Below are 12,043 nucleotides of genomic sequence, written 5' to 3'. Positions count from 1 at the left end.
TTTTTTTTGGGGGGGGGGGGAATATATGTGCTGTGCTCTTGTTTGGGTATAGTGACTTCCTGGAGTTTGTACAGGTGACAACCTGACAGTGAAGACAAGACTCCTTAGTGAGTTTCAGACGTGTTGGTGTATGAATATTTCAACTTAGAACAAAGCCTGTTTCCCCCTCACTTACAGTCTTTAGGCTTTAGTCTCCTGGCTATAAATTCCTATTTACAGACAGACTGTAAACAGATAGTATTCTCATTCTCCTCATCTAACTCTCAGAAAGAAAGTGAATGAGTATATTTCCCAAAATGTCGTACTGCTGCTCTAAAAAGAGTTAAAATATCTGCATCATGTTTGCAGTGTGGAATTTTTTCAATTATCTTTAACAAATTAAAAGAAATGTACTCATGCTGTACACCCCCCCCCCGCTTATTCACACCATCTTCCTTCCTTTTCCTTTCTGTTCTCTGTCCAGCTGCCATGTGTGTGATTTCCAGACGGAGCTGAACGCCCAGTTTGTCAGCCACATGTCGCTCCATGTGGACAAGGAGCAGTGGATGTTCTCGCTCTGCTGCAGCGTCTGCGACTACGTCTGCATGGAGGAGAACGACATGAAGAACCACATAAGTACTGGACACGCAGGTACAGAACCCCTGACGATCCGCTGCTTATAAGTGACAGCATTAATAAGATGGCCTAAGATATTGGTGAAGATTGGTGTAATGAAGGTTTGGAAGTTATTGTCTTAATTTAATCAATTGTTATGGCGTTAAAATGTCAGAAAATCTTTTGTCTAACCAGTCCAAAACCAAATATATGCAATTTATTACTATTACATGACGTAAAAAAACAGAAAATCCTCCCAGTTGAGAAGCTGACACTAGAATTTGTCTCTTTTGCTTATAAAATTACTTAAACAAATCATAGTTGCTGATTTCAACTTTTCTTTCGATTGGTCAATTAATTGATGAGTCAATTGATTAACTGACCAATTTTTAGGGTAATGTTCTTGTTTCTGTTGTTCATGTACTGGTAGAAGTACGTGATTCAACCCCTAGAAAAAATGATTTATGGAGTTATTTTCAAAATTACTCTCACATGTTAGAGTGGGTGGTAGCTTACACATTGTGGCTCTTGTTCACAGCTCAGAATAGAAATACAGTGCAGTACTTGGACAGTGACACATTTTCTATTGTTTTGGCTCTGTACTGCAACACATTGGGTTTAAATTTAAACAATGACTGAGGTTAAAGAGCTGACTTTCAGCTTTGAGGGTTTTGAAGAATTGGCTTTTTGATACATAGTCCCTCCAACTCCTGACAACAATAAGGTTACACTGCCTACAGTCAGTGTTTCATGTAGGACTGCTTTTAATTATTACTGCCTTTATCAATTAATCTGCCATTTTTTAAGTAATGGCTTGTTTTATAAAAATCAAAAACAGTGAAAAATTTCAACATTTTGCTCAGAAAGCGAGTTTAAAGGATTAGTAGAATAGCTTGATCTGTGCCGATTAACTGATCAAATAATTGACTAATCGTACAAAACCAACACAACAAACCTGCATCACTGTCTAAATACTTAAACTTTGTATTTAATATTCTCAGCTTTTTACTGTATATGAAAAGAAATCGGCTCTTTCAAGTCACATCATAATGTAACAGTAATTCACACTTTTTAAACACAGTTCTGTATCAGTTCAGAGGGCGCAGGGAAAGACAAGCAGAAGAATTGGGTTTCACAAACAAGCCTCCTCCAGTCGACCTTCTTTGGACTTTTAAAGCTGCTGGTGTGAACCCCTGGTGGTCGATATGAGTGTTTTTGTCTAAAACAGCTTTGTCCAGTTTATTGCTGATGTTTTGCTCCTCCACTGTTCATCAATGTGTGTGTGTGTGTGTGCTTGTTGTGTATATGTGTGGGTGGGTGGGATTGTCCGGCCTAGACAGCTGAGGGGTCTTTCAGAGGCCACAGTGGCCTTGTTTATCTGAGGAGGTTGGCCCTTATCGTGCCTGAGGGGAAAAAATCAATAGGCCTTGGGTCCTTTGGAGACGAGCTGGGTTTACGATGCCACTGTGGCCATCTTTTAAGTCTCTCAGCCTGGCTTGGCATTTATCTCAGTCTCACACAAGATGGACACCACCACAAGACACACAAATGTACATGAGTGTGGCTCACATATTCCATATGTGGAGATTTTAATAATTTGTCCAGTCCAGCCCTTTTTGTTTAAGGGTCCACACTTCAGAGGGTGAGGTAGATCGAGCAGCACTTACAGTGAATCCTAACAGACTGTAAAAGGCTAGTTATCTGGTCAAATGTGTGGACACGACCAGGCAGGAGATGTCTGAGCTCAGCAGGTATCATAGTTCAAGCCAACCCCCTGTGAAGACTGGACTCTACATGGGTAAAGGGTTGGTTGGGTGCCTTTCTCTGTAGGGGGGGGAAGGTGGTCAATTATGTGACAGTATTTCTGTATATCTACCATGGATCAGGCTTCTTCATTTCCGTTGCCACATCCTGAATGTTGCCGGGCAATAACAGACGAAGCTATTTGGTAAAAGAAAATGGAATGTTTTTCAGTTAAGGTGTGTTTCAAGGTTGAGGCCCGCTGGCTCAGAAGAAAGCATCTCTCTTTTTTCCTTCTTTGCTTAAATTTTGTGGCATTAGCCTTTTGGATATTGTAAGAGAGGACAAGTGTATGTTAAATACTGCAGCAGAGGAGATAAAAGCTTCCTTAAGCTGGTTCACTACTGCATTTCGAAATGTTTCTTAGACTGTGCTGTGAATGACCCTGGTATATTTAGATTTGATTGAAGCCAATTAATCACGTCCTCTACTACAGTAAAATGCCTTGTGTGTGCACTGCATGCGTACATTCCTCTATGTTTTAGACCCGTCTCGTGTATGTGTGTGTATGTGTGTGTGCGCCTGTATTAAAAAGATAGGTCAACCATTTCAGGATCCGTGCAGCCTTTTCTCCCTCCTTTCACTCCCTCCTGAGTGAATGCCCTTTGTTGAGCTGTGCCCTGAGATGCTCCCGCCATCTTAGCTCCTTCGGCCATGACCCACGCTCCTCGCCCCTCCCTCCGTCTCGCCCCCCCTCCCCTTCTAATTCCCTCTCTCTTCCCAGTGAATTGCAGACTTAGAGAAGAGGATCAATAAAAGCACACTGCATCTTGAGTTGACTGGCAGCAGGGCCTCAGTCAGAGCACAGGAGTGTTGAGGCTGCCTGCTTGTGTGTATGTCAGTGTGTGTATGCATAACGATGGGGTTCTTAAAACTGAAGCTGAAATGTGGGATTTCTCTTAATATCGTTGCCCTGTAGGTTTTCTTTACTTGGACCTGGTACAGTATTTCCTCTACATTGCTTTCAATCACAATGATAAATATGTCTTACTTTCTGCCATCTGTCCTCTCGTGTTCAGGTCTGAACTCAAGGAGTCCCCTCAGCGAGACCAAGAGCACCTCCTCGTCCCTCTCAGCCCTCAGCGATTCACTCAACAGCTCGGAGGGCGGAGACCTCACCCACGGTAACGAAGAACTCAGGGGCCTGCTTGCCCCACCCTCCTCTGCAGGCAGCCAGTCCAGCTCTGGAAGCCACTCGGGATCAGGAACTGAGGACAAGTCTGACAAAGGCAAGGAATTGTGGGAACTATTATTACCAAAATACATGAATCATTTTAAAGCCCCTGAAAACAGTATATATTCATGACTGAATAGGCAACAATAAAACAAAAACTAAAAAACATCCGGTATTATTTATGAAGAGTATAATTGGTGGGTTGTTTGGGCAGTGGTAATTAACAGTGACCAGCCAGTTCTGAAGAGATGACATTACATGTTGACTTCATTCTCTTAATTGTGTATGTATGTGGCCTAATTAGGCCTGTTTTTAATTTTTTTTTTTCCATTGCGTAAGCAATTTTACATATAAACATCAGTTTACTAGCCATGAAGAGTACCACTCACCCTGTGAAAACATATATAATGTCTGCTGTGGCTCTGGAGGAACTTTCTGAAGTCTGTCAGAAAGTTTTTGTAACAAACTTTGGGTGTGGAGTTTGAAAGATGTGGGCATTTACCACTTAAAAAAAAAAAAGAGAAAAGTTTATGAAAGTGCAATACCAAATCACTGGAGTTTAACAGCTGGGGATCTTGCTTATATACTCTGTTTATGTGAGTGGGCATTGTTAAACCTGACTTTGTTCCTGTTTCAAGGATCACTCTAAGATTTCAGCCATATTGAGTAGAAGACAAACAAAAACTCTTTAACGCCCTTGACTCATCCTCTCCTCTTTCCTTCTGTACAGGCTTCGAGTGTGTCTTCTGCAATTTTGTGTGTAAGACGCGTAGCATGTATGAACGGCACCTCCAGATCCACCTCATCACGCGAATGTTTGAGTGCGACGTCTGCCACAAGTTCCTTAAGACGCCTGAGCAGCTGCTGGAGCACAAGAAGTGCCACACCGTCCCCTCCGGAGGGCTCAAGTAAGGAAAGCAAGTACAGACAGAGGTTCCTAACTCCGCCCGTCCTTCCCCTCCCTCACCCCTCACCGTTTCAATTCAACTGCACACAAAAAACACATAGAGTATACACTTTTAGGGACCAATGCTAGGGGTGTGCTAGTCACGACATATTTACATTTAGCTTTATTGCAATAAAATCAAAAACTGAAGCTTGCTGGAAATGCGGGTAAATGCATACCACTGTCCAACAGTATGATAACAGTGTTGCCACATAATGTTCTTCAGGCATCTCACAATTCAAGTGTTATTTTACATGCACCATTTAACTCATTTTATATATAGAAAATACTGCATGTAAAATAACTTAAAGGATACAGAAAGCTGGCTGACATTATAATGGTTGTTTCTTTAGAGCTAATTGCAGCAGCCATACAGATGACACCTGTTAACTTCCATTAATAAGTCAGAAACACAGATTCGTGGTCTATTTGAAGATTATTCCAACCATGTGTCCTTAATCAGTTAACCTCACTTTAATGTTCATGATCTGCAGCCAGCAAATGAAATGATACTAGCTGTAGTTTTGCTCGACAGCCTCTCTTGGCAAGTATAACTTATTAGACAGTGGTCTCTGGGTCTGCAGTGGCTGTTATGAACAGAAGGGAGAGTGGAAAGGAGATGGAAATGGGCTTCGCCTCAGGGTCTGTTGTTCCGCTGCCCACAGCTAACAGCCATGCCAAAGAAAAATATCTGATGAAACCTGCATTCCAAGCTTCTTATTTAGCTACTGCACTCAATGCTGTACTGTGTATTATATAAAATCTGTTGGCACACCCCTAGAAGATAATCATTCAGAAGTACACACACTCCATAAATGTCAGATCATGTACATTTGTAACATCATAGACTGGACATTGATACAAACCAATCCAAACGTAACTAATGCATGCTTTAAACTTGTACGCTTACATATCTAATATACAGCATGCATTTTATGGAAAGACTGAGCCTAATGAAAAGCTTTAAAACATAATGTCCAACCCTAAAACACTGCAGTTTGTATCCCAACACTTCAGACATATGTACATATATAGGAACAAGCACTCATACACATGTATATTGGATATAGTTATCTTATTTGAATCTATCTTGATAAAGCAGCCTTGTTTTTCTAATACTGTTAATGTAGCTCTAGTCCTCTCACATGCTCCCCTCTCCATCTCCATACTCCAGTCCCACAGGAGCCTTTGTTGTACTGTGACACATTTATGTCCCATTTCAGGCCTGTCAAGCTAACATAAAGCCCATCTGTTGATCTAAACATCCACACCACAAACTGACAATGTTTTGAGTTTAGGCTGATCATAATAATGTAGTTTTACACTGATTCAGTTCTGGGGTGCAAGTTGACAGCATTTTGGATTTTTTTTTTAAATGCTTACACATAACAATATTTGCCTACATTTTTAAGATAAAATGCAGATTCACTAACACAAGCCATTTTTTTTTTTTAGTTATTCTCATAACTTCAGTTTGTGCATGTGCAGAACCATTGAGTATCATTATGATTATCGCCTCATCTTGTCATAAACAAAGATCTGTATTCAACCTTTTTTTCTGTGCAGTCATCAGTGGAGTTAGGATGTTCTCAATATTGCCAAATGTCTGGAAATGGTAGCATTTTACCAAATGTAAACTAGGAGGCTGCCAACACATTGATGTATATTTTATACAAATCCTGAGGATAACAGAGCACAAACACATAAGAAGCCCCTTCATAGCTCAAAGATATTCACACAGCATCTTTAGTCACTAACTTGACGATTTGCTGCTAGTTGTAGTGTGTGAGTGAATACATGTAAAGTCGTTTTTATAACAGTTTTAAATGTTTCCTCTGTCTGGTGTTAATGTTTTTGAAGCCAGATCGATTTCTTACGCTGGCAGTCAAAAGGGAAAGAAACAGGTTGTGGATGTTTTAGAAATATATTTTTTAAGGAAGAAAAAGGGAGATTGAAGAACTGAGCTCTTTGATATTTTTAAATTACATTTATCAGAAGAAAATCTGCTTCAACTCAACTTCTTTGGTGTACTGCTTACATGTGCACATATTGGATATATTTTCAGTTCTTCAAGGTGTACACAGTCTCTTAATTTATGTAAACTACATTTATATTTTGCTCTTAAATGCAGGCAGGATTTGGCCAAACAGGTGTAGTGAATGGACCTTAAGGGCAAACAGGTTTTAGATAAACTCCTATTGCCTACATTTTCTGACCCCCAAGGTCCCGATAAAGGGTTTTTCTAGACCAGTGTGTACACGTGTATACACTTGAGCAATGTGAAGTGTTTCTATATATGCAGGAGTGTGTAGAAAGGGAGAGAGGGCCTTGACCATTTCGAGGTTTTTCTGAGGTGATTCTGTTCTGCAGGGTTTGTGAAGCGCTTTGGGGCCCAGAGCAGATGAAAGGTGCTATTTAAATGTAAGTGCCACTCCATTCCTTCATTTCCCTTCATGTCCTACTGCTCCAATCTTTTCTCCAGCCTGTCACCCCCCTTCTTCCTCCTCCTCCACACACGTATACCTGATCACCTCAATTCTCCCACCATTAAAACTGCCACACATACCACCATGAGCACACAGAACTGTACATGATACACACTTTTCCTTTACCTTTCCTTCTCCTCTTCATCATTTCGTGTTATTAAATTTTAAGGTGTGTTACGTGGTTTTTAATGTACGCTTCCCCTTCAACTGTCCTTTTGCTTTTGTGTGTCCTGTCCTCCCTCCCTACTTCCCTTTTTGTTGCATTACCCAGGTGCCCTTTCTGTATCTACTCCACCAATCGTCCAGCGGCCATGGAGTGCCACCTTAAGACGCACTGTAAGATGGAGTACCGCTGCCGCATCTGCCAGGGACTGTGGCCCGACCAGGCCTCATTGGAGGCCCACATGCGCGGGCACCGCCTGGGCAACCACTACAAGTGTGAGCAGTGTGGCTACTTGTCCAAGACGGCCAATAAGCTGATCGAGCATGTGCGTGTGCACACGGGCGAGCGGCCCTTCCACTGCGACCGCTGCTCTTATAGCTGCAAGCGCAAGGACAACCTCAACCTGCACAAGAAGCTGAAGCACGCGCCGCGCCAGACTTTCGGCTGCCAAGAGTGCCCTTTCACCACCACACACCCCTTTGTCTTCAGCCGCCACCTCAAGAAACACCAGAGTGGAGGAGTGGGGGGAGGCTTAGGAGGAGAAGAAGAGGAGGACGATGAGGAGGCAAGAGAAGAGGAGCTGCCACTCCAGGGAACGTCACCGGGGGGCTCCTTGTTACGGAAGGGCCAGGAGAACTTCCTGTTCAGTGGAGGAGGAGGGAGCAGTGGAGGGAGCAGTAGTAACAGCCCTCTCATGAGTCTGACGGCGTCCCAGGCGCTCCAGTCCGTCGCCCTGTCACTCACACTGGGCAAGTCCCACCAGTTGGACGCCACCAGCCCACTGCACTGCTTGGTCAGCGCCAACGGCAACAACGCCACCAGAAACCCCGGCGGCCCGAGCAGCGGCGGCCCCTCCCTCTTCCTCCCCTCCTCCCGCCACGTGTTCGAGCAGTACAGGAACTGCGACCGGGCACACCTGATCCCCCTCACCACCCTGTTCACCCACAACAGCCGCTTCACATTCCACTCGCACCTCCACTCCAGATGGCGGCCCGCCACATCTCCTCTCCTCTTCTCCTCCTGCAACTCGGCATCCCCCTCCCGCTCTCCGCCCTCACCCACCTCCCACAAACACTCCTTCCTGGCCTACCTGGGACTGATGGAGAGGGCCAAGACTGTTTGACCTCGCCCACCTCCTCTCCTCCACCTCCTCTCTCTTTCCCTCACTCCTCGGACAGTGGTGTGAATGACACTTGACCACTGCAGTGGGAGCAAACGTCTTTTCCAATCAGACCAGCAGAATAAGCTGGACCAGACAAACATATTGAAGAAAAGAAAAAAAAACATTTATAAGAGAAAAAGGCTGTACATGCTAAAAATGCATTTATATCAAAAAGCTGCTTTTCTTATCAGTTCTATCAATTGAATTATTACTACTTCAGCTACTACTCTCTATTACCTTTTTCTTTTCTGTTTTTAAATGTCTGAATGACCTGGACCCAGTTGCATTATCTGAGGAAACTAACGTATCTCAGTTTTATAGATATTTTTCTTTAGTCGTTTGACGAGATAAAATGTTGAAAAAGACGAAACAAAACTTGCAAGTGCTATATTTTAGTGCATTTTTGTCTATTGCTATTATGCATCAAAATAGCATGCCTGTTTCTGTGTTTCAACTAGCTTTGACGTCATTAGGAAGCTAAATTCGAGATATCCTGAAGTGTTAGCGGTGCAACGTGGACAGAACCAATGAAACGGAATGCTTTTCATTGAAAAAGGCACGTTTCCAAAGCAACGCCTCAAACCACGCACTTACTTATTTATCAGTCTTGTACATAGTTTTGTAGCCCTTCCCCTTCCCATCTTTTTGATTTCTGTTGGTTTTTTGTATAATGGTGAAACCATATTATGCATGGCTGCTGCTGATATCGCCTCTGTCTCAGATTAAATGTCACTTAAATGGGTTAGTAGCTAGTTTTTTTTTGTAAGCTCACAAAACAGAAGATAAGCTGTGATGATGTAAATAAGGAAAATATTGAATTTGACCTATCAATTACAAGAAACGTTATACATTTATTACTAATAATTTGATTTGAATATCAATGTAAACTGTCGCCAATGAATTTGCACTCACAGGTGAATAAGCAGTGAAATAATGAGACTCGTGATAAAGTGGAAACATTCGTTCATTATGTCTGAGACCAGGTGGATATCAGTGCAGCTTCATATGCAGAACTATGTATCACGCACCTATACTTAGAAGAGATATATGAGATAACTGTTTTGTGGAGGTGACCAGCTCTGGGTTAGCAAGCTACCCACAGCCAGGGTCACCACAGGCCGATTCAATGGTGCTTTTTGGAGCTTTTTGTAATTTTTGTGTACAAAAAAAGAAAAAAAACTGTTCCAAAATGACTTGAATGAATGTATTTTTGTTTATGTACATGAAAATGAAGCGATACAGAAGTGTGAACAGGGACGTCTTCTGTGCTGGACAAGACGGGAAAGTTAGTGTGTTTGGTGGCCTTCTGTGTCTTTCTTTTGGGGTCTTTTCTTTTTGTCTTTCATTTTTTTTTTTTTTTTTACTTTTTTACTGAGCCTTTTACATCATAATAAAACATTTTCTACTAACATTCATAGAGAACACATTGTGAGGAAAAAAGCTCCTGTAGGTGCAATGATGAAGCAAAGCCATTCACTTGTACAGCATTGTGTTCAATGGCACTGGCTTCTGTTAGGCCGGCAGACATGGTACTGCTTTTTGTGCCCCCCTTCCCCTCCTCCTCCTCTTCCTCCTGTCAACCTTTTGAGTTTTAATTGCACTTAATGTAGTTACACTTCAAGCCAAAAGCACTTAAACCTTTTTAATTTTTCCTTTTTTTTTTTTAAGTGCAAACTTAGATCCACCAAGTTACCGCAATGTGAAGTGGACAGTAGTTGCTGGAAATGACTCAATCAACACCCCTTAGTTTCACATGTAGACATTTCGAGCGGTGCAAAAGGGTCTGCCTCTGTGAAATCGGAGAAAGTAAATGAATACAAATTGCATGAATTAGACAGTAGAGGTCAAGCTCTTCCTGGGAACTAAAGGTCCCAGGCTAAATTGTGATGAGCCAATTTTGCACAGTGCTGCACTTTTTGATTAAGAGAATATGTATTTATCCGTAAAATGCTCAAAAAGAAGTATGTTTGTGAAATAGGGCAGCAAGCATTTTATTTTGAAAAAAGCTTTACCCATTATTGATAGCACTTGTGTTTGTAAGTGGTCTTCAAGCCAAAATCCCTTATTTGTAAAGGGATTGTTTTTTTTATTTTCCTTTTATGCTTTTCTTTTGTCTATTTTACTCATGAATTTTCTTATACTGAATCATTGCTTTTTTTTTTAATTTTTCTACTTATGTCAGAAAAATGTTGATTGGACAGAGAACATGAATTGTCAAGACCAAAATGTAACTCGCCGCAAGATGTGATGTTAGGATTGAATCCGTCACATCCTGGTGTGGAGCGATGCCTCGATTGTCCCCCTTTACACTGCTGTTTGTTTGTTCCTTTTTGCTCTGTCAATGTCTGGCATGCTGTCTCTGGAGTGAAAGGAGCATCCCTCCAACACACACACACACACACATCCACAAACACTCTCCTTGTACTATCTACGTTATCTTTTATACTCTAGTGCCACTTGGTGGAAGGAAACCACCCGAGACTTCTGAGAATGAGTCAAACTAATTGTCAGGGTCCAAACTAAAAAAACAAAAGATAAAAAAAGTGTGTCCACTCGACACCTGTCTAAAATGTCTGCCTTTTATTACAGCGTAATCATGAATGGCTGCACTTCCTCATCCCCCCCTTCCCCCCTAGTTTGAGTGTAATGTTTAAAAAGGCAACAGGGCTCTATACTTTAGCAATCCAGTATTCTTAAGCACTAATTCTGTTTATTTTTGCCCAATTGTAAGCAGCACAGCGACCTTATTTTAAAGCTTGACTACCTTTTCAGCAATTCAGAGTATGCATGACATTGCCCTCTCTCTAGTTCTTTAGCACTTAATTGTGTCTAAAACTAACTCCCTCGGTTGCATTTAGTTAGCATCACACTGCACTGTCTACAATCAGTTAGCTTTACGTTTGGCTGTATTTTATGATTAGAAAAAGGCTCAACTATCTTATCTTTTGGCACTCGGTAAAAAAATTGGTATGTGCTGTAAAAAGCTTTTTTTTATTACTCCATTGTTAAGGCTGTACAGGGTTGTGACGATAACTGGTAAATAGATCATTTGTACTTTTTTGGTTTTGTATTTGTTTTCTTTATTTGGCATTATTTTATGTTCAACTTGCCAGATCTAAATGTAACAGGATTTGAAAGTAAAGCTTACATCAGATATTACGTCAGTTGTTTGTCTTTTCTCTGTTCATTTATTTTGATGGCGCATATCACATCTGTCTCCCACCTCAATCAGCATTTCTCCTGCGCTTTGCCAAACATAACAACAAAACAGTTTTCCTCATCTTCCTCGTGACCAAAAAGCTAATTGTCTCTTATGCATGAACCTTTTAATTTATGTATAGTTTCTAGTATGGTGCTACATAAATGGATATAATACAGTGTGAAAATTAGACTAATTCCTATACTGTAATGTTTATTTGCATGTTTAAAGGTGAGCTACACAGACAATCCAGCCAACTGTGAGCAGGTAGCTATAATATCGCACGTACAGCTGGTGTCACAGCTGTTGGCATTTATAAACTTAAAATATGCAGTAGGCTTATTAATACCTTTGTTGTTATTCACCACTGAATATAAAGCCTTTATTTAAGTCTTTCAACTTCAATAAACACAATACAGTCCATATAAAGCGTTACGACTGCGGCAGGCAAAACCTTTTAACTTAAATATGCAAAACAAAAACTATAAAAACATATAATATTCATATATATTCAATATA

General features: G+C 41.3%; 1 protein-coding gene across 1 annotated transcript in view; it reads left to right on the top strand.

The window, feature by feature from the left end:
• The window catches only part of znf827 (zinc finger protein 827), a 62,220-nt gene extending 52,165 nt beyond the window's left edge, over positions 1-10,055 (top strand). Inside the window, exons 11-14 of the mRNA XM_035659922.1 lie at positions 464-630; positions 3,414-3,623; positions 4,299-4,476; positions 7,272-10,055. Coding sequence (XP_035515815.1) covers positions 464-630; positions 3,414-3,623; positions 4,299-4,476; positions 7,272-8,286 — 1,570 coding nt within the window. The 3' untranslated portion in view covers positions 8,287-10,055. The remainder of the gene's footprint in view (positions 1-463; positions 631-3,413; positions 3,624-4,298; positions 4,477-7,271) is intronic.
• The last annotated feature ends 1,988 nt before the right edge of the window (positions 10,056-12,043 follow it).

Source organism: Morone saxatilis, unplaced genomic scaffold, assembly GCF_004916995.1.
Source record: "Morone saxatilis isolate NCDOM2014 unplaced genomic scaffold, NCSU_SB_2.0 Contig17, whole genome shotgun sequence".
Lineage (NCBI taxonomy): Eukaryota > Metazoa > Chordata > Actinopteri > Moronidae > Morone > Morone saxatilis.
This window is presented reverse-complemented; position numbering and strand designations above follow the sequence as displayed.